We start from the raw sequence: 23293 nt of genomic DNA, 5'->3' as shown, positions 1-23293 counted from the left end.
GATATATGACAATCACCCTGGTTTAGTGGCTTGTAGTTGATTAGATCGATCCTTGCGCTACTAGAAATCAGCCCCACACTCCCTGGCCACCAGTGGATAGGTGTAAACTGGTTAAAACGCTCCACAACCACAACAGCCCTTTAGAGGCATATTTTGGTTTCAATAGGAAACGTATACTTTGTATAATGAACAGCTTCTTGAAAATTGTGAGGAATTTACAGAGATCTGTTTGCGGTCATTAAATAGCAACAAACAAGCCGTCAACCTGTGTGTTCATCATGTGACCAGATTATATTTCACTGGAAGTAAACAATGAATATTACTATTGGATAACAGCAAGCAGAGATCTTGAAAACTGTGAGGAATGAATACAGAAAGTACACTACCGTTCAAAAGTTTAGGGTCACTTAGAAATTTCCTTATTTTTGAAAGAAAAGTTCAGTTTTTTTCAATGAAGATAACATTAAATTAATCAGAAATACACTCTATACATTGTTAATGTGCTAAATGACTATTCTTACTGCAAACGTCTGGTTTTTAATGCAATATCTACATAGGTGTATAGAGGCCCATTTCCAGGAACCATCACTCCAGTGTTCTAATGGTACATTGTGTTTGCTAACTGTGTTAGAAGGCTAATGGATGATTAGAAAACACTTGAAAACCCTTGTGCAAGTATGTTAGCACCGCTGTAAACAGTTTTGCTGTTTAGAGGAGCTATAAAACTGACCTTCCTTTGAGCTAGTTGAGAATCTGGAGCATTACATTTGTGGGTTCGATTAAACTCTCAAAATGGCTAGAAAAAGAGAGCTTTCATGTGAAATTCGACAGTCTATTCTTGTTCGTAGTAATGAAGGCTATTCCATGCGAGAAATTTCCAAGAAACTGAAGATTTCCTACAACGGTGTGTACTACTCCCTTCAGAGGACAGCACACACAGGCTCTAACCAGAGTAGAAAGAGAAGTGGGAGGCCCCACTGCACAACTGAGCAACAAGACAAGTACATTAGAGTCTTTAGTTTGAGAAATAGAGACGCCTCACAGGTCCTCAGCTTGCAGCTTCATTAAATAGTACCCGCAAAACGCCAGTGTCAACGTCTACGTCTACTCCGATATGCTGGCCTTCAGGGCAGAGTGGCAAAGAAAAAGCCATATCTGAGACTGGCTAATAAAAGGAAAAGATTAATATGGGCAAAAGCACCCAGACATTGGACAGAGGAAGATTGGAAAAAAGTGTTATGCACAGACGAATCGAAGTTTGAGGTGTTTGGATCACACAAAAGAACATTTGTGAGACGCAGAACAACTGAAAAGATGCTGGAAGAGTGCCTGACGCCATCTGTCAAGCATGGTGGAGGTAATGTGATGGTCTGGGGTTGCTTTGGTGCTGGTAAAGTGGGAGATTTGTACAAGGTAAAAGGGATTTTGAATAAGGAAGGCTATCACTCCATTTTGCAACGCCATGCCATACCCTGTGGACAGCGCTTGATTGGAGCCAATTTCATCCTACAACAGGACAATGACCCAAAGCACACCTCCAAATTCTGCAAGAACTATTTAGGGAAGAAGCAGGCAGCAGGTATTCTATCTGTAATGGAGTGGCCAGCGCAGTCACCAGATCTCAACCCCATAGAGCTGTTGTGGGAGGAGCTTGACCGTATGGTACGCAAGAAGTGCCCATCAAGCCAATCCAACTTGTGGGAGGGGCTTCTGGAAGCATGGGGTGAAATTTCTCCCGATTACCTCAGCAAATTAACAGCTAGAATGCCAAAGGTCTGCAATGCTGTAATTGCTGCAAATGGAGCATTCTTATTATTTCAAATAAAAATCATTATTTCTAACCTTGTCAATGTCTTGACTATATTTTCTAGTCATTTTGCAACTCATTTGATAAAAATAAGTGTGAGTTATCATGGAAAACATAAAATTGTCTGGGTGACCCCAAACTTTTGAACGGTAGTGTATATCGGAAAATTGTTCCTTTGTATAATGAAAGTTACACAAACTTTAAGAACCCTTTAAGGTGTACCTCCAATTACATAGAACAACGATTATAGCAAGATTTTTCATAATAATCATTTTTCTATATAACTTGCCTAGTGGATTCTGCTTCTAAAAGGCAGGATGGAGCGACTATGGTCTGTGCTGCAGGCTGCTCATACCTCTTCAGTAGGAGACAAAGCAACATGCTGTCCTATAGGCTCCTGTCTCCAGTACGGAAGCCAGCACTGTGGAATGTGATCCCACAGTGCTGTCTGCCGTACTGTAGACAGGAGCCTAGAAGACAGAGGACACTCCGACTCCTACTAAAGAGTTATGAGCAGCTGGCCGGTCTGCGCGGCTATTTAGAAGCAGAATCTGCTTAACAAGTTATATAGAAAAATTATTATTTTGCAAAATGATCTATATAATTGGAAGTACACTTTAATCAGTGAGCCAAAGATGATCCTACACTTGCATGTATGGGAAATGTACATATACTTATTTCCATAATAGACTTAATATCTAAAAGAGAAACCCTATAACCTGTAGGGAACGTCCTGCAGTGTGTCAGCAGACACGAACAGGGCAGGAAACAGCTTACCATAAACAGCATCCTGAATTCTGCTGGTCAAGGACAGGTACGCGCCACTGCCCTGCCCTATTACTTTATCACGACCACTCAAAAATGAAGTCAAATCTGATAGCCGTAGTATATTGGTGAACTGCTGTATATGCAATTTATCTATTTGTCTGCTTACCTTTGACGCTTGAAAAGTAAACCTATGTTTTACCATATATATCTGCATACAAAATGGATTTTCTGCGCAGTGAAAATAATTATACAAAGATGATCATTTAAAATTGTGTCATTCTGCATCGGAGGAAAACAAGGGCCATAGAAAGTACATTATGAATATAATTCTGTGTAACGCTACTTACGGCTGAAAAGGTATAAAATGTTGTTTGTCCTCGTCGTCAACTTTTCCAGTAATTATGTCAGTCACATCCATTACTGAAAACAGAAAGACATCAAATTAACAGAGTGGATGGCGTTGTGCGAGCGTTTTAATCGGCGAGATGCTTTAATGGAATATACAAAATGTGCATTACATTCTAAAATCTATATTCAAGCTTTATTTAGCATCTGTCGCCACTCTCCTCGCTAATTTCAGCCGCTGAACAGTATGGTAAAATGTTTGCCACATGAACTTTCCCGAACAGCGACACCTCCACTAAGATATGTAAGCACTTCTCATCGCGAAAACAGATAAAAGCCAATATAAATGAGATTTTATTCCATGTGTGACATCACATTTACATTGCTGAATTATTTTCATGCGTTCAGATTGTAAATAGGGAAGGCTGCGCCAATTACCTTCCTATCAATAATTAAATATGCACGTGAAGTTAATTAACCACTTCCTGACCAGAGGCTTTACCCCCCCCCCATTCCTGACCAAGCCCATTACTCTTTCAAACCTACATGTATTTGGTCATATTTTTGCAGAACATGTTGGGCTTCCGTGTTTTGTAAAAAAAAAATAGATATATTTAACTTTTTAAAAATTGTAAAGGGAAAAATGGGAAATAAATGTAAAAAAAAATGTGAATATGTGAATTTAGATGTTTTTTTTTTTTGACATCTGGTGAATGCCACTGGGTAAACACACCTGAATACATATTTGGCAACTTCTGCCGACTTCAGCGATACTACATGTGTGCGCGCATTTCTTACATGCTGGGCGAAAGGCGGAGCTTAACAAGAAGGGTGCGCAAACTGGCTTTTGGAGAGCAAATTTCCCAAAGCTGGTTTGCAGACACCATACGACCATTACAGTTGTTGTGAAGTGCCAAAACACTGAATACCCCCGAAATGACTCTTTAGGAAATTACACCCCCAAGCTATTCGATCAGTGACATATAAAAGATTTTAGCCTCTATTTTTTTTCCAGACAATTCATTGACTTTGATGGAAAAAATGAAAACTGCCATTTGTTTTTTCCAAATATGTGAATTCAGGTGATCTTTTCTGACATCTGGCGCATGCCACTGGGTAAACACACCTGAATACATATTTGGCAACTTCTGCCGACTTTATATGTGCACATTTCATGCATGCTGGGCACAAGGCGGGGCTTACAATGACAGATGCAGACACAGGCTTTTGGAGAGCAAATTTTCCCAAGCTGGTTGCAAAGTGATCTTTGGCCACGACACTGGTCACATACGCAAAGTCCCCGTGTAGCCCCAGCCTAAGGCCCCCTTCACACGGCCGTGCCCGTAATTACAGGTATGGCCGGCTGCGCACAGACATTCGCATTTGCTGACCATAATAGATCAAAATTACGGCCGCGTTCATGGGACCTAAAACTGTACACCTATAGATGATCTACACACACACACTAAATATATACATATATACACACACACACACACACACACACACACACACACACACACACACACACACACACACACGTCCTTCTCAATGCATTAGAAAATCAAAAAGTTTAATTATTTGAGTAATTCAATTCAAAAAGTGAAACTCCTATTCTATGGATTCATTACACGCAGAGTGATCCATTTCCAGCATTCTTTTCTTTTAATGTTGATGATTATGGGAACAGTTAATGAAAACCCAAAACTTAGTGTCTCAGAAAATTAGATTATTATAGAAGCCCAATCTCAAAAAATTTTAATACCGAAATTAGGGATGCACGGTGCATCGAAACTTCGATACTGTTTCGATACTGTGCATCCCTAAACGGTTCGATACCGCTATTTCCTGTATTTCGATACTTCGCTGCGCAGCCGCACAGCTCAGTATAGTAACACATGAATGTATGGGAGCGCGGCTGCGGCTGTGTAATACATGTGTAATTCAGCCACAGCCCCGCTCCTGAGTCATGATAAGTTCGCGGGGTCAGGATGATGCGATGCGGCCATCGCTGCACTAATGAGCGGCGGCACTGGAGACAGAACATGGCGGGCGCACTACAAAACACCCCCATGTTCTGTCTCCAGTGCCTGAACTGCCGCTCATTAGTGCAGCGCCGGCCGCACCTCCTCATGCTGACCGCGCGCGCACTTCCTGTCAGGAGCGGGGCAATGGCTGTATTACACAGCCGCAGCCCCGCTCTATAACGGCGGAGATCAGAGAAACCTCTCATCTCCGCCGTTACTCCCCTGAATGCTGCGATCACAGCTGACTGCAGCATTCAGGAGATAATGAGAAGGGGGGATGCCCCTGGATCGCGTCACAGGGAATTCCCATGACGCGATCGAGGGCCATACCATATATGAGCAGACAGATCAGGGTCTATTGACGGACCCCAGGGCTGTCTTACCATATTTCATGTTGTTAGGACATACTCAAGTATGTCCTAACAACTGCCTGTGTGCTATCCGTCCACAGGCTAATGTACTGGCACATATCTGATAATATGTCTGTACATTAAAGTTTAAAAATAAAGTAAAAACAAAGTATTGTTAAATTAAAAAAAATACACATTCACCTTTTTTACAATAAACAGTAAAATAAGTCTCAATACATAAAATATTCACACATTCAGTAATGGCGCGCATAACAATTTTTTTTGTATCATTTATGATGTGTGCGCTGTAAAAAAATGAAATAAACACGGCTTTCATTCACTTATTAATGCGAGGCGCGAGGTGCGATGAATTTACCCTCCATGTTCCTCACATTAATAGTAATTAACCCCATCATGTACCTCGCACATTAACCCATTATGACTGAGAAACATGATGGGATTAATTACTATTAATGTGAGGCGCGTTCAAAATTCATCACACGTCGCGCCTCACCTCAGAAAACGGAAGATTTTTTTTTTTATTACTGTTGCCAAAAGTATCGAAATTGGTATCGAAATCGCAATACTAAACGAAGTATCGGTATCGAAGTCCAAATTCTGGTATCGTGACATCCCTAACCGAAATGTTGTCCTACTGAAAAGTATGTCCAGTATATGCCCTCAATACTTGGTCGGGGGGGCTCCTTTTGCATGAAGTACTGCATCAATGCGGCGTGGCATGGATGTGATCAGCCTGTGGCACTGCTGAGGTGTTATCAATGCGGCGTGGCATGGGGTGATCAGTCTGTGGCACTGCTGAGGTGTTATGGAAGCCCAGGTTGCTTTGATAGCGGCGTTCAGCTCGTCTGCATTGTTGGGTCTGGTGTCTCTCATCTTCCTCTTGACAATACAATATAGATTCTCTATGGGGTTTAGGCCGGGTGAGTTTGCTGGCCAATCAAGCGCAGTGATACTGTGGTTATTACACCAGGTATTGGTACTTTTGGCAGGTGCCAAGTCCTGCTGGAAAATGAAATAAGTATCTCCATAAAGTGCTCTAACATTTCCTGGTAGACGGCTGTGCTGACTCTGTACTTGATATAACACCGTATAGGGAAGCGCCGCCGACGGGGCATGTATTGTTATCGCGGTGATAGCTTGTCACAATGATCACATGCCCAGAGACCACGCGGATTAGTCTCTGGGCAGAGCTCCATGATGTCAGCTGTCTGGAGACAGACAGTATTTTGGACAATACTTTTAAATAACAATCCAGCAGCATCTTTCCTCTGTTATTTCTCCTAGAAATGTATGAATAAATTGACAACTTGGTGTTATTAGTTGGGGGGGTGTCCCTAAAAAGTTTGACATTGTCCAATCATTCCTGACAGAGTGAGACTGTGTAGGGACACAACCCTCTGACAAGGGGAATGGTAACACCAAGTTGTCAATTTATACATTTCTAGGAGGAATAACAGAGGAATGGCACTTTGCAGAGTTCTAAGAAAATATGTTCCAGATTGTTATTTCATGGGGAATACAAGTATTTAATAAAAATAGACATGTTAGTATAGGTGAATTGTTCTCTTTAATTTGTCACTAATTAAAATCGGCAGGTGATGCCGATACCAGTTGGTGGCAATTGGTAGTGGGAGATGCAGTCTCAGACAGGTCGGTTAGATTGCCAACAACTTGCGAAGCCATTCCGGCAGAGCAGGAGATTCAGCTACGTACTACTTTGTGGCAGTGTCACTTTAAAGAACTCCGGTCACTGGGACAGGTTCTTACCTTGAATAAGTTGAGGCTACACACATGGACACTTATTTTACCCCTATTTATAACATTCTTGAGAACCCCTTTAAATCGATAACAGAATATACCTGAACTGAAATGATTACCTGCGACTCCAAATGGTCTCCTAAGTCCGGTTGTTAGTTTTCTCGTATTATTGTCTCTTAACTCCATCCGTCCGACCCTCACTATTTGACACACAAAACTTATTTTTTCTCTTTTCAGGTCTTTGCTTCCGAGATCCTGCAGTACAAAGAGAAGATATTATTAGAAGTCAAATACAACACTGAACACTTATTCGGGGTCTATTCGTACGGTACGGTCTAACTGCAATGTTTCTTTTACTGCAAATTCTGGCCCTTTGGCAATAACCATAAATTTCCCTGCACCGTGTGAATAGACCCTTTGAGGTCTTAAAGCTGGGTTCACACTGCGTTTTTGCTGCATTTTTAACATGCATTTTTTTTTATTTGGTTGATGAACTCCTATTGAGAGACATGGAAGTTTATCTACCAAAAAACACAATATAAACCCAGTGTGAACCCAGCCTAATGGAGATTTATATGCACCTTCTAAACTACCCTCTAATTTTGGGAGTGTCCACAGTTTGTATGCAAATGAGGGAGGCCAAACCCAGTAAAGTCCTCTCATCCAATAAGAAGAAAGGCTTGATGTCCACTCTGTTCTTTTAAACGGTCGGTGCAGAGTCAGGCAAGTCCTCTACATGCTTCTGATCAGGCAACGAGAGAAAACTTTCATACCCCCGTCAAGAGGAATATTTGACATTTTAGAAGGCGTACACCTATTAACTTTTCATTATATAGATGCCCTATATTAAAGGGTCTGTCTAGGGACATAGAGCATGCATGCTGCCTATAGCTACATACCACACTCAATCACACTTAAATGGAGCACGCATACATACACCGTGACCTGTGCGTGTGTGTATATATATATATATATATATATATATATATATCTCCGGAGACATACCAGCTAAAAAAATTGATGGGCAACGATTAAGGATGAGCTAGATGTAGTTATTGATATTAGTATGCTAACTGTGAGCACCCTTTATGGCCCAAATATCTCGATCCCTAATAATAGCAACTCAGTGTTGCCCCATGTATGCCACAGAACTTGACATTGGCACTCTGTGTTATCAGAGTGTCAATCACCCCGTCCAGACAACAATTGCAGCTACTACAAAGTTATTGCTGTATGGACTATGGCATACATGGGGTAATTCCATCCCTTCAGCCGAGCACGAACTTTGCTCATACAACACGGAGTTGCTATTATTAGGGATCAAGATATTTGGGCAATAAAGGGTGCTCACAGTTCGCATACTAAGGCCACAAAATCTGAGACATAGACAGCATATGCCATAAAGGGCTGATAAATCAAAGTCCCAGAAGTGGAACCCACACCTATCAGGATAGTACAGGTCCCCTGCTCCATAGGTCGGCAATCCAAAAAGCAAGAGTCATTGTGGTCACGCATAAGCAAGGCTATCTCCACTGTAATTTATAGGAGGTACACTCAAACTGCAATGGAGATAGCCACATTCACGCACAGCCACATCTCCACCTCAATCTCTTCCAGATGCCAGAGATGCCTGGGGGCAACACAAAATCGCATTGTGGGCCGTAGGGTGTGCACCCCCTAATCTAGAGGACGAGTTGAGGAACGGCATGGCTATCTCACTGAAGTCCAAGGCCATCTAGCTATTCCACAACCTTTACATCAGACCAGAGGGGTGATGTGAAGACCATAATATCCCTAAATAGATGTGGTCAGCTGATCTAGCACACTCCCACTATTGCAGCTGTTACACTTATCCCTGTATTATGTCATTCATACACAGGGTCGGCGTTAAAGGGTGGCAAACTGGGCAATTGCCCAGGGCCCCCTGCATAATGGCAGAACTACCACTATAGCAGCCATAACGGCTTCTGCGGGCCCGTGGCATTAGGGGGCCCAGCACATAACATTTATGGGGCGGGCGACAGGGGTCCCCTCATGCCTGGTGGTGTTGCTTGCCCTTGGGCGCCCACGGAACTAGTGACTGACAGATTAATTTGTATCTGAATCCTCAGGACGCAGATACAATTGAATATTATGGCGGAATAGCTCCCTGCTCCGACCATCCACTAGGATACAGGCCACGTTAGGCCTGCAGCATATAAGACGCGTGATGAGGTCACTGGATTACACCGGCCTAAGCAAGGGTCCTTTCTTGGCATCTCGAGGCTGTGGAGCAGCTTTGTCCCTCGTGGGAACAGGGCTAGGCGGGTACAATATTTTTTTTATTTGTTTGTGGGGCTGTGTGGCACCATCTACAAGGTGGGGCTGGTGTGTAGTGCTATCTACATTGGACATTGTGGCACTATCTACAGGGGGCATTATTACTGTGTGCGAGCACAGTTATTGCGTAGAGCATTGAGGGATCCTTATTACCATGTGGGGAACTGTGGATTAAGAGCTTGTTTAGAGGATGGGATATAGGTGGGGAGGATGCTGGAAAAGCGAGAAACCAACATGTCTGTGTGTCAAATTCTCCAGAGACGAGTCGTGGCTGGAATAAGTCAAAAAGGTAAAGATATCACCGCCCCAACGAAAAAAAAATATAATAAAAATACCGGGTTCAGGCCTCAGTGAGACTTGATCCAAAGTCCCTTGGTTTAGATTCGCAAACCAGAGACAAGGCAGCACATCCAGGAAAAAAGGGGAAATTTATTCACCCACCAATGCGACGTTTCAGTCCAACTGGACCTCTCTCAAGCATGCTTGAGAAAGATCCAGTTGAACGGAAACGTTGCATGGTGGGTGAATAAATTCCCCCTTTTTTCCTGGATGTGCTGCCTTGTCTCTGGTTTGTGGCTGGAATAAGTAGTCACATTGGAATGGGCCAGATGGAGAGAAAAAAGGGAAAGTAAACAACTCTATTCAGAGAAAACATCATCTGTGAGTCGCTGGATATAAAACGTGCTGTAATCACTTATATGGTCTGCAGAGCTCCTGTGTATAACTGGCAACTACCACTATGTGGTCACTACATGGTGGTAACATTGGTCTTTGTAGAGTGGTTTTTAATTGGTAACGTTATGGGGTATTATTCAGTCTATGTGGTTATGGTGTGGCGGTATTATTCAGTCTATGTGGTTATGGTGTGGTGGTATTATTCAGTAACAGTATGGGGGTATTATTCAGTCTATGTGGTTATGGTGTGGCGGTATTATTCAGTCTATGTGGTTATGGTGTGGCGGTATTATTCAGTCTATGTGGTTATGGTGTGGCGGTATTATTCAGTCTATGTGGTTATGGTGTGGTGGTATTATTCAGTAACAGTATGGGGGTATTATTCAGTCTATGTGGTTATGGTGTGGCGGTATTATTCAGTCTATGTGGTTATGGTGTGGTGGTATTATTCAGTAACAGTATGGGGGTATTATTCAGTCTATGTGGTTATGGTGTGGAGGTATTATTCAGTAACAGTATGGGGGTATTATTCAGTAACAGTATGGGGGTATTATTCAGTCTATGTGGTTATGGTGTGGTGGTATTATTCAGTAACAGTATGGGGGTATTATTCAGTCTATGTGGTTATGGTGTGGCGGTATTATTTAGATCTTATATTGTGTTAAAATTGGTAATATTGTTCTTATAATAGTGAGTGATGTTCAGTAACCGTATGCAGGTAACATTTCATCTGGTCTAGTGGTATGATTTAATAACTGTACATATATAGATCATTTTTTTTATGTGAGAGGGGGGGGGGGGGGACATATGCTTTGGGGTTTGCAACACTCCTGGACGTGCTTGAAATCAGAAATGCAGTTCCCTGCACACCGCCTTTTGAATTGACTCTATTCAGAAGTTCGGGCCCCACTTTTAACTTTGCCCAGGGCCACACTTTGCCTAACACCAGCCCTGCTGCTAAATTAGTGTTACGTTTTGGCATAAACTACAAACCATACTATAAGGCTGGAAAAAAAAAACTGTTTGCCATTGCATGGTGAATAGAAATTCAGTCCTGGTGACTGGGTTTTACTTCCTGCATTTGTCATCCGGGTGATTCCACCCATTGCAGAATTTGCAGTGGCAGAAAGCGCATTTTATGGTTTATTTACAGGCAAAGTGTTCTCCAACTCCCATATTAAACCATATATCTCACCCGGCTGCGAAATCCCATCCCTACCGCGGGTATAAAATCAGGACTAACAGCATCATATGACCTACGCTCATGCGAAACCGGCCTTAGAGTGATTATTCTTAAGTCAGCCTAAGCTCTTCCATACAACAAGTGTTACTTGAGGACTTATATTTCTTAACTTCCTAGCAAATAAACCAGTTATTCAGTACATCGAACTGAAATACCTATAAAAATATCTTACTGTGAATACGGCTCGTAGATTGTGCAGCCTCTCAATGTCTTTCGGCAGGCCTGAACTTGACCAGCGCACCAAGTAGTTTTCACTGAAAAGAAGTAATGTGATGCATTAGCAAAGGAAATTATTTATTTTATTTTCTTCTTTTAAAATAAAAAAAAGTAAATTTTTAGAATGAAAATCCTTTGTAGCCAACAATAAGGGAAACACACAAAGTGGATATGTTGCGGATTTTCCACGGTGTATCTGCAGCGATTTTGCTGCGGATTTCACCCCTTCTACATTGAAACGGGTAAAATCCGCCGCGAACATCAAGAACAGAACGATCATGTTGCAGACTTAAAAATACACAGTACGCTCTGATTCCCGTGCGGACAATGTGCAGCAGCACGTGGATGAGATTTCTTAAATCTCATCCACTCGCCTGCAGTTTTCCGCTGCAGATTTTCCACTCGCAAATCCGTGTGCAGTGGGTCTAACAGATTGTCACACTATTATGCACGGCTATTCATTACTGTGGGTCGCAATGTCAGCATGTAACGAGTACTACATTTCTCTGGATTCCGAACAGGAATAGATCGACAGATTATAGAAACATGGACCTAAAATACTCTATATCCCATCATCCAGATTGCATAGAACCGTTCAGTCTCTCTCTGGAACAGCCCTTTAACAAGGACCCCTGTAAACGAGGAATACAATCAATCAAGATCCTCAATCGCTGTTTGTCAATCATATGTGCGCTCTAGCTGTATAGTAGAAAAACGTTGCACTCGTTGTATTCACTTATGCAGCACTAATTCTATCAGTTTTTATACTATGTTCTTTTCGTAAGTATGGAATAAAAGAAGCGTGAACAACACAGTGTCGAGGGGTGTCCCGCTTTTTTTCCATGTTGAAGTTTTAGGTTGCTGCCAGGATTGTCGACATTGGAAGACCAGCAGTAACTCTGTGGAACTACAGGGACCAGAATAACTGTTTGCACCGACACTGGATCGTGGACTTATCCGCTTGCAGAAAGACTGGGACTCCCTATTCTGATTGAGTACATGTTGGATATTTTTCATTTTCTGTGCCGTCTGGGCGGTAAAAGCTTTTGTTTTACTGTATTCACTGTAAGCCAAACCCTCTGGGGATATTTAAAAAGAATCCACGCCAGAAATCCGAGAGTGAAACTTTGATTTCTTGCTGTGGATGTGCTAGCGGATCCAGACGCGAATTAGCCCATTGTAACTTGGGGCTAATCCGTGGCTTTTCCATGCAAACAATGTACATGAACATGTAGCGGCTTATAGAGATTTCATCAATGTAAACTATTCACTTATCTGCCTGACACTTGAGTTAAGGTCCTTTTACACGACATGGACGGTGTAAACGAGCGCCGATCAACGAGAGAACTCTTTGATCGGCGCTCCTTTGCTCCTTTCACAAGGGGCAATGCATGAGGACGTGCGATCGTTACTACGATCGGTCATCCTCACATATTTCTATCATGTCTGCAGCTTATCTCCCTGTAAAGACGACGAGATGTTCTGCCGACAAGGATAATATTTTCTGCAGCATAAATGATATAATCAGCCGATGAACGAGCATTTTCTCGTTCATCGATCGATCAGCGCCCTGTTTACACAAGGCAATGATCGAGAACCAGCATTCTGTGAACACTCGTTTGCCAGATAACTGACCCGTATAAAAGGGCCCGGACACTTCCAGTGAATAAAGATCTGTCTTGCTGTGACTGACCCACAGGCGCAGGGCTCTTTACAGCACAGTGCATCAGAGCTTCAAAGGCTGGGTTCACACATCGCGGTCAAGAAGCAAAATTACTTTTTTGGGCAAAAAAATTAAAATAAAAAAACGCATTTTGACTGCAACATGTGAACTGAATAAGTAGTAGCACATGGAAGCAAACAAAGAAAGTTCTGATTGAATTACAGCAAGCAGAGATCTTGAAAAACTATGAGGAATTGATGCAGAAGGAATACTGTATACTTTTCATTATACGGAGAAACAACTTAAAAGGGGTTGTCTGGGCTTGGATCAGTATATGATCGATGGGGTTCTCCGGCACCAAACGTCCATGCCAGAAGCAGATGGCTCCGGTCACAAAATAGCGGCCGAGCTGCAGTACTACAGCTCTGCTCCTATTCAAGTGAATAGGAGCAGAGCTGCAGTACTGTAGCACAGCCGTTATGCAATATACAGAGCCAACTGCTTCCAGCTCCAAATACTGCATAACATCTGGAGGCGCTGTCGGACCCCCACCGATCACATACTGATGAACTATCCTGTGGATAGGTCATCAGTTGTCTGTGCCTGGACAACCCCTTTAATGTCTGAAACTCACCCTAAGCATGCGTTTATGGATCATTATTTTTGGCCGGACAGTACGCAATTGGTTGACACTTTTGGCATCATTTTATGCTCATTTTTTATTTTGATTTTCCCTCTCTTCTCTTATTTAGCAGAGAAAAACTTTCTTACTGCTAATAAATAGCACATCGTTTCATCCCACGTTTCATTTTATAGATGCAAAGCACATGTAAAAATAATTATAAATTTTGTGTTCCTTACTGTAAAATTACATTTTAGATTTCTACTCAAAAATTCAAAAGTGCATTAGATGAGAAGGAATCGTTAAACTAATGACATTAATTTCGGATGCTTGCTTTAATTACTAGATTGCGATTGGGATTTATTAACTAGTTATGAACTGTGAAGAAGTTTCCAGGAGTCTTTTCCCTTCATTAATTTTCAATTATGTTTTATTCATTTACAAATTTACAGTCAGAAAAAAAAGTAAATATAATTTATTTCCAGTTTCATGGATGTAGCTTCCAAACTACAGGAAAAAAAAAAACTTAAAGGGAACCTGTCAGCTCTTATCTGCCTACCAAACTGGTCCTGGCATGGTTTGTCCAACGACTTTATTGTCATGTGTAAATGACTCTACAGGTGTCACTCAGGCGGTCCGGGCTACGTTTCCATGCAAGTGCCCCTGTTCTCGCCATTTTAGCCTGCTCAAATCTGCTGTGGAATAGCGTGAACACGTTAATCCTGAGGAAGGGGGAGGAGTTAAAATTGCGCAAACCTTAGCACTTGCAGTAGGGCTGAATGGTCAAAATAATTCAATTAATTTGCCATGTGGGCGCATCAAGATTTTTATATTTTTTCCACAAAATCGTTAAATCGATTCTTTGACAAAACATCACTCGTCTAGCCGGTTAGGTGTTTTACCACTAATGGAGGCGGCACGATTACATCATCGCGATGTCTGCGTCTTTCGGCGGGGCCAGGCCTGGTCAGAAGAGACCAGGTCTGCAGCGTTGGAGGAGAGAACTGCGTGGGAATGGGGACGGGCGAGTACAGCACTACCTACAGGGGCACCATCTACATAGACGCTGTGGAACTATCTACAGGGGGAAGTGTGTAGCACTATCTACAGGGGGCACTATCTACACTTGTTTTTATGCTACGATTAGTACTCAACACATATCCACTAGCCTAGCACTTTATATTAGAGCTTGTAATATAAAAAGGGCTCGGCTGGTCAATACATGCAGGCCAATAACTGTAGCGTAAAAACCAGAGGGTGGCAGAAGAGTGGTGAAAATAACCATATATACTGTACATTGTATACTAGGAATGCAGTATGTATATAATGTCTTGGTATTTTTTTCCTTTTTATTTAACAAAAATAAGAAAATTGAGATTTAATTTAAAAATAGTCCATACGGTTCAAAAAAAAAAAAAAAAAAAATATTTTTTTTTTTGGGCCAAAATTGCACAGTCCTAACATGCAGGAAAACCGACTGCTTGAGTGGCACTTGCAGAGTGATTTGCATAAGGCAATACATTTGTTTATCTGGACAAAGAAGGTAATACAAGCAATCCAAAGGTATGTGGGATCATAGAATTACAAAACCTACCAGTTTAGTAGGCAAATAGGAGCCGACAGGTTCATACATACATTTATGTGTCAACATACAAATACACAATAGGTGATTACTTGTAGCGGGACTAGACTTAAGGAAACTGTAAAGACTAGAAGGCGGTTTTCAGCCCTAACTGGAAGTAAACAAGCAATTTATTTTGGCTACTTGCGATTCCTTCGGGCTGTCCAGTCACCGGCCATTGCACCATGAATGTTTTTTTTTAATGGAGAAACAACCGTTTGCAACATAATATACCATGGTGATTTACCTGATGAAAGTCACTTGTCTGGTTAAGACCAGCGCTAGTACTGCATGCTGTGGACAATTCCCCACAAAGATTTTTTTTGTTACATGTGGATTTTGATGCAGATTTCACTTTATGCATTGCAAGGGGTAAAATTGGCATTGAAAATCCACAACAAAATTGTAGCAAATTAGAAAATTTGCAGAATGCCCTCAATTCTGCGCTGATTTTTCCGCTACATGTGGTTGGGTTTTAAAAACCCCATCCATGTGTATTGTACTATAAACTGCTGCGGATTTTTAAATATAAAAAACAGAGGACCCTCTGGCCTCTTCCCCACCCCAATAACAGCGGTTTGCTGGGGGCATTTAACATTTCTCAAGATTGGAGATAGAGACTACAAAAGAATAAACGATCAAGGAATTAAAAAAAGAAAAAGTTAACAAATTCTGTAAATGTATTAATTTTTTTCATCTCGTCTCATTGGGCTGCATGTTTTCTGTTCCCTACACTTGCTATTATTTGTTGCATCTCAATCCAATAATCCAGAATATTTGATACTCTGGCACCTGTGCCTATGCTGGAATACTTCACTATTAATGAAGAATTATTTATAATTTCCTAACAGACTGCATCATTCCTACGTCCCTAAACCTACACCTGAAGGGGAGTTTCAAGGGATTTTGTATAACAAAAAGTTCTGCAACTTTCTGATCTACTTTGTGTTTCAACTTCGCTATTTTCAAGAGCATGGCCATTGAATGAATAGAAATATTATTGTTTCCATTCAGGGGCTGAAAACCTATACTGCTACTCACACAGCGGATAGTTTGTTACAATGTATCAATCTAAGGCTAGGAAATCCTCTGAGTTCAACACACCAGCAGTACAAAACTCTATCCTATCCTGGACACAAGGCTGTCCAGTACAGGTTTTTCAGCATCAGAATAAAATAAAATAAAAAAATCCCATTTACTGACAGCAAGCAGAGCTCCTAAATAGTAAACTGCAAACTATGACAGAGAGTACAATCGAGAAAAAAAAACGAAAAAAACAAACTTTATATAGATGTAGATCTGCCGGTAATCTAATGTGTAAGGGAGTAGCCTGACAGTCTCTAAAAAGGAATATGAAAGAGAATAAAAATTTGGGCTTGACTTTGGAGCCATCATAAAAACTTTGTCAGGAAGTACATGACTATATACCACCTTTATTCTGCTAATCTAGCCCAATCCCTCATGGCTGCCTAACTTTAGGTCCCAAATTGAAGGCAGGACACATAAATCCATTACGGAGTAGTGGCCAGTCATTAACAATAATAGCCAAGATTCATTACTACATCATCTTGTATTATAATGAGTCATTGACAAGAAAGTGATCAGATTCTAGGTGCTGTATTAAAAATGACACCTTCAAAAACCGCACCATGGATGACATACAGAACATGGTTAACAGCAGCACTGACCTGATAAACTTGGACTCCGAGGGGTCATAGAGTGACATTAAAACTTCCGCATCCTCCCCGATTTTGCAGACCACATTTTTTAAATTGACAAACAATGCAAAAGACGGCGTGGCGGCAAACTTGGCTTGTCTGTTGATGTCACTCTGCTTTTGGCACTAAATACAAACAAGTAATAGAATAGGAAACAAGATCAAATGTTAATACTGCAGTAGAGAACACAAAACAGGATGGCTGCCAATTCATGTGTTCCTGCACATGTACAGTATACCTGTTTTGTTTCATTTTGTTGGAATGTGCTGTTCAAACTTTTTTGTTGTTTATGTGATTCATATATGTGGGGTTTATGTGCAGCGTAGGTTCCCACCTCATAGAGGCTGCCTTGTCATGGCAGGTGGGCTCACACAATTTGATCAAAATGTGCACTAAGAACCTCACTATTGTAAGTAGGTTTAGCAGTAATGCATATTTAGTGGCTTAGGTGGCATTAGTGTTCGCAGTGTGCTGTCATCATTTTCTTGTGTGCTGCCAATTCAGGTAAAGTATTTTTTCCAAAAGTCTGGATGTCCAATATGTATATTTGTGAATGTCCAAAATTACTAAGAATTTGCAGCAATGACCAATTTCATACTATTTGGAATTTTTAGGTTGGGTTCCCACAGTGCAGATTTTGCATGCGTTTAAGCCAAAACCAGGAAAGAGACCTGAACCGAAGAAATATATAAAGAAAGGCCTTCTAGGTCTGCTCTCCTGGATCCAATTCTGGTTTTGGCTTACAAAATGGAGGCAAAATCTACAGCAAATCTGCACTGTGGGAACCCAGCCTTAGGTTTCCAATTAAATATGTAACCCATGGATGGAAATCACTGGGGGGGGGGGGGGTCTTGCTGCAACTACTGCGAAGGAAGCGAGGGTTTCTGTTGCAACGGCATGTTGAGGAAGGAGGGTGAGGGTGGCCTTGCGGGAGTCACTAGTGGAAGGAGGGGGCTGCTGTGTCTCCTAGGAATGTCTGCAGTGCTACCTGTGCCAGCACTACTGGGGAGCAGAATTCTGACTATAAGGAGGGGGGTTGATACATTAGACCAGGCTCACACATCCCTGGTTGCTGCATATCTGCTCGAAGTGTGTTTTGTTTTTTAATGTGAATCAATCACTCCTCAGTTGTGTTGTAAAGACCTGGCCCTACAACATATTGTTGCTGACTTCTAACATTTGGAGCCGACCCCTAGACCTGGCTAAACATTTGTCTAGCCAGGTGTAAACAGCATGTGTTTGACGTCTAAGCAGGAAGTTTTGTTAAAGAAAAATAAAACGTAGAAATGAAAGTTAAGCACAATATTAATACTTAGAGAATACCTTCTCTTCTTGGATTCTTTCCTCCACTTGTTTGGATGCAATTTCATGTGCCTGGAAAAGGTTTATTGTACTTGTCTGCTCTGGATCTAGAATATTACCATCCTCATCTCGCACAACAAGGTCCAAGTCAAGAATCCTAGAGTAAAAAGGCAAACATTGAAAAACAATGCACAGAGAGAGAATATATCAGCTCCGTAAACAAAAAACAAATAATAAATGATGGGAATATACAAGAAGAAACGGAAATGGGAAGGGAAACGGGAAAAGGTAAATAATAGTGAAGGGGAGGGGATGGAAAGAAAGAAAAAAGAAAGAAAAAACAAAGAAAAAAAGAAAAAAGAAAAAAGAAAGAAAAAAAGAAAAAAGAAAAAAGAAAGAAAAAAAGAAAGAAAAAAGAAAGAAAAAGAAAGAAAGAAAGAAAGAAAAAGAAAAAAGAAAGAAAAAGAAAGAAAAAGAAAAAAGAAAGAAAAAGAAAGAAAAAGAAAAAGAAAAAAGAAAGAAGAAAGAAAAAGAAAGAAGAAAAAAGAAAGAAGAAAGAAAAAGAAAGAAGAAGAAAAAGAAAAAAGAAAGAAGAAAGAAAAAGAAAGAAGAAAGAAGAAAGAAAAAGAAAGAAGAAAGAAAAAGAAAAAAGAAAGAAAAAGAAAGAAAGAAAAAGAAAGAAAGAAAAAGAAAGAAAAAAGAAAGAAAGAAAGAAAGAAAGAAAAAAGAAAAAGAAAGAAAGAAAGAAAAAAGAAAAAGAAAGAAAGAAAGGGTGAAATATTAAGGGAGGGAGAGAAAGGGAATGAAAAAAAGGAGGTTGTTAAAAAGGAAAAGAAAAGTGGGTAAGGGGAGAGGAAAAAAAAAGGAAGGTGGGGAAGGAAAAGTGGAAAGAGATGGATAAAAGATAAAAAGGAAACAAAGGTGGAGAAGGGAGGAAAGGGTCAAAAAGTTGGTAGTGGGAAAGAAAAAAGTTAGTGAGGGAGGGAAAAAGCAGTGATGGTCAAAAGTAAAAAGAACACACACACATATATATATATATATATATATATATATATATATATATCCAGCTATAAAATGAGATTACACTGTTAATTGACCCACATTTGTTCAATATGCCTCCCAATTAGTAAGAATGTGATCCAATGGAACATTTCATTGTTTTATTAATAAAACAATAAACTAAAGCCGTTAACCCCCAACTATTAAAAATGTAAAGAGAAAAGAGTTTTAAATACGGCGAACTGAACAATCTCCAAAAATCTGCCGCTTCTTTAAAACTCATCAGAGGATTGTGAGCGGGCTTCTCCTGCCTAAACTAAGCGCTGTGATGATGCGCTGTAATATGAAGAATGCATATGTCCGAGATGCAGCATAAACATTGTATTTCGGAGCCTCAGAGGATATCGCATCCGTTACTTTGCGGCAAGTCTTGTTTCTATTTGTCAGAAGTTTCAGAACAAAACAAATTCTCAAGATGTTGGTTCCTGTTTGAACATGGAGCATCTGGAGGCTAGGCAAAGTTTAAGCAAATACATTGGCAGATGGTGAGACACAATAACAAACAAGAAATTCATTAATTGAGAAGAAGGTTAGGCTTTAAATTCTTTATTATGAATAGAATCAAGGATCTGTCTCAAAATGGTTTCTATGCAAAGCTAAACTCGGTCACGTAAAATGCAAAACTGCCATATCACACTGAACCATGCACAAAATTAGATTTTCATGAAGCAGTCAGACTGTTAAAAGGCTAAAAGGCAAAACGCATACCTAAACACCAACTACCCCCAGAAAGGTAACCGTCTGGATATAATAAATGACTAAATATTCATGAGCTGCAATGGTAATCACTGAAGATTTAGATAAGCAAATCACTCGGTTACAGTCAGTTCAGAAGAGAAAATATAGCTGAAAATGTGCCGAAAAAAATACCTGTTCATACAAAGACCAACATGTTGTAAACCAGTTATAAAATAAGTTGTTTGCAGCCTAAGAGAACAGTGTAATATTGGTAAATTACTCCATATATTGAGAGTAATCACCAATTTCCATGGCCTGCAGAAGAACCCTGAACCTGCGCGCCTCTTCCAATGTGTCCACTTATTGGTTTTGGACAAAACCTACAATTTAAAGTGTAACTCCAGGTGTGATCTCCCGCATTGATTTACATACAGGAGATCTTCCGCAGATAAGTAATGCTTAGTGTATAACAGCGTAAAACATTGCAGAACTTCCAACCGGATTAGACGGCTCCGTATACTGTATAGCAGCCGTGCTGCAGAACTGCAACTGGTCATCAGTATGAAAATCCGCCCTGTGCCGGACAACCCCTTTAAATGACGATTTTGGAAAATGGAACATAAGGCTTTGAAACATTAATTTCCATAGATTACAGATATGAGATCGGTAGAAAAAATAAATAAATAAATTCTGTAGAGGCAAAAAAAAACACTGGAGCAGAATATACACTTGGTGTTGTGTAACTTTGGGTTCAAAGTCTTGCTTGCTGCTGCTAAGAATGCACATCCTTCACTTTACTATTATCATTGTTGCTTTGCAACACGGATTATATGAGTGTGTACAGTGTCACGAAAAAAAATAATTATATATATATATATATATATATATATATATATATATATATATATATATATATATATGTGTGTGTGTGTAAGTATATATGTTACAGGTTACAACTCTGTCAGAATTGAACAGTGAAAATTGCAAGATCTAAAGCTGAAGCCTGCTCATCCAGAAGTTCGCCTTGGTTGTATTATGACCCCTGTTACGTCACTTATAAAAACAAATAATGCTTATTAAAATCTACAAACCTGTTTCCATAATCAATCCGGGCAGTGATTTTCTTTTTCAGTTCTTTCAGTTCATCTTGCGGTAGCGTTCCCGAGAGGATCTGTGATCGCCACTCCACAAGGTCACAGATCATGTTCCGTACACAATTAAACATTTCTCGATTATCTTGCTAATATAAACGATATAAAAAAAAAAAAAGGAAGCATCAATATAATAGAATAGGGTAATGCATAACTCTGGTAATATAGATCATACTTGTCGAGTAGCAGAGCTGAATTTAAACTCTTTTGTTGGAGCATTATGGTAACTAAGTGTTAACGGTTCGTTCGGTTACACTAAGCAATACATGAGTAGATCTGAAGGTGTCCGATAATCCAAACAGTCTGATTTTTCGCCATGTGTTTCCAGCAGAGAAAAAGTAGATTCCTCCGATTATATAAGAAAGTTACAGCACAATGGCCTCAGGTTACAATATTTTCAACATACAATGGTCTTTCCTGTAACTTGAAACCACATACAATGCCACAAAAGGTCTGGATCTTGGGCGCGTGCGATTGGCTGGAAGATCCAGCCAATCAACATTGTGCTGATAAAACACCTGTTGTAATGCAGTGCATGCCCTGATTGGCTGTCTAGAAGCGCGTCTCTACAGTACTACACAACCTGTAATGCTCTATACCTGCGCCAGGATGAGTTTCTCCTTCGGACACCAGGTGAGGACAGCTGAATGTTATATTTCTGGTACACTGTGTTCCGCACAATCTCCTCGAGAAGCTCCTGTCCTCATCATAGAAAGTGATTTACAGCTTCCAGCAGCTACAGTATTTGACTTGCTAAATCCTCTTTTTTTCTTATTTGTGGTTCACATTTTGGAGGCTTTGGAACCAATTCCTATTTTTCCATAGAGTTATTGTCTCAAGTTACAATATTTTTAACTTATAATCGTTGCCCCGGACCCAATTAATATTGTAACTTGAGGGGCCACTGTACTTACAATACATGCTTTATTTGTAGTTTTGTGCTCATTTGTCTTCAATCCACCTTTTTTATCGTTTCGGGTGGACATTTTGGGGGCTTCAGAACTACTTACCAGTTTTCCAAAGGGTTATGGTATCAACATACAATGGTCGCCCCAGAACAAAATTAATATTGTATGTTGAGGGACCCCTTGTATTCTTATATAATATTTATAAACCTTCAGCCATACTGACCACATAGAGCAGCCGCCATATGATGGACCATTCCCGTAACGTCGTAGTTACTTCTTGTACAAGAGGAATCTCACAAGGCACCACAGCTTCGAGTTGCCTACAATTGTAAAAAATCCACAAAAGAAAATATAGAAATGTAAACATGGAATGTGAACAAAAGGATGAATTAGTGCACAAAATAGGAAAATAGAGACAACATGAGCAATAATGGAAGTTTGGTAAATAAAGAAAATGTATAAATATGGTTTCATTGTCTCCTATTGATACAGGACCCCAGACAACCCCTTTACATCCAATACCTTACAAAAATACTCCAAGAAAGTGATCTGACATTGACTGACTCCAGACCAATGGACAACTGCCTCCCTCACCAATGTCACTCTGGTCACAGGAACAAGGTAATGTGTACAGCACTTTGCCTGTAGTAAAGACAACTCCGTGCCAAAGGTGGAGTTATACTTTAAGATAATAGTGGGATTCCACCTACTGCTACTCGCACATCGCTGAAGACAGCCAACTAGAAAGCAAAGATATTTCCATAGAGAATCAGAAGGACTCCAGTACCCAAACCCATGTTCTATGGGGCTAAAATAGTAAAATAATAAACCCGCTTAAAATAATAGGGATGACGTGTCATCCAAAGTGACAACACGTCACCTGACCATGATGAGCAACGATTGACAGGAGAAAATCAGTAAGGTAGGTACATTTAGAAGTCTATTTTTTTTTTACTATTTTATTTTCATAGACTATTTCATAAATTATTTTATGAAATCAGAAAACTCCATTAAGATTGGAGTTCCCACGGGCAGCGTTGTG

The 23293-nt window shown here is 40.4% G+C and overlaps 1 protein-coding gene across 1 annotated transcript in view; it reads right to left on the bottom strand.

Moving 5' to 3' along the window:
- Positions 1-23293, bottom strand: part of DOCK1 (dedicator of cytokinesis 1) — a 362037-nt gene that overhangs the window by 275830 nt on the left and 62914 nt on the right. The window contains exons 5-11 of the mRNA XM_075843124.1: positions 22475-22571; positions 21284-21432; positions 18477-18612; positions 17124-17278; positions 11486-11567; positions 7196-7331; positions 2923-2995 (exon numbers count right to left, since the gene is read on the bottom strand). Of these exons, the coding sequence (XP_075699239.1) occupies positions 2923-2995; positions 7196-7331; positions 11486-11567; positions 17124-17278; positions 18477-18612; positions 21284-21432; positions 22475-22571 (828 nt within the window). The remainder of the gene's footprint in view (positions 1-2922; positions 2996-7195; positions 7332-11485; positions 11568-17123; positions 17279-18476; positions 18613-21283; positions 21433-22474; positions 22572-23293) is intronic.

The sequence above is a fragment of the Rhinoderma darwinii genome, chromosome 11, assembly GCF_050947455.1.
Source record: "Rhinoderma darwinii isolate aRhiDar2 chromosome 11, aRhiDar2.hap1, whole genome shotgun sequence".
Classification (NCBI taxonomy): Eukaryota; Metazoa; Chordata; class Amphibia; order Anura; family Rhinodermatidae; genus Rhinoderma; species Rhinoderma darwinii.
The sequence above is the reverse complement of the archived record's forward strand: the minus strand, read 5'-3'. Positions and strand labels throughout refer to the sequence as shown.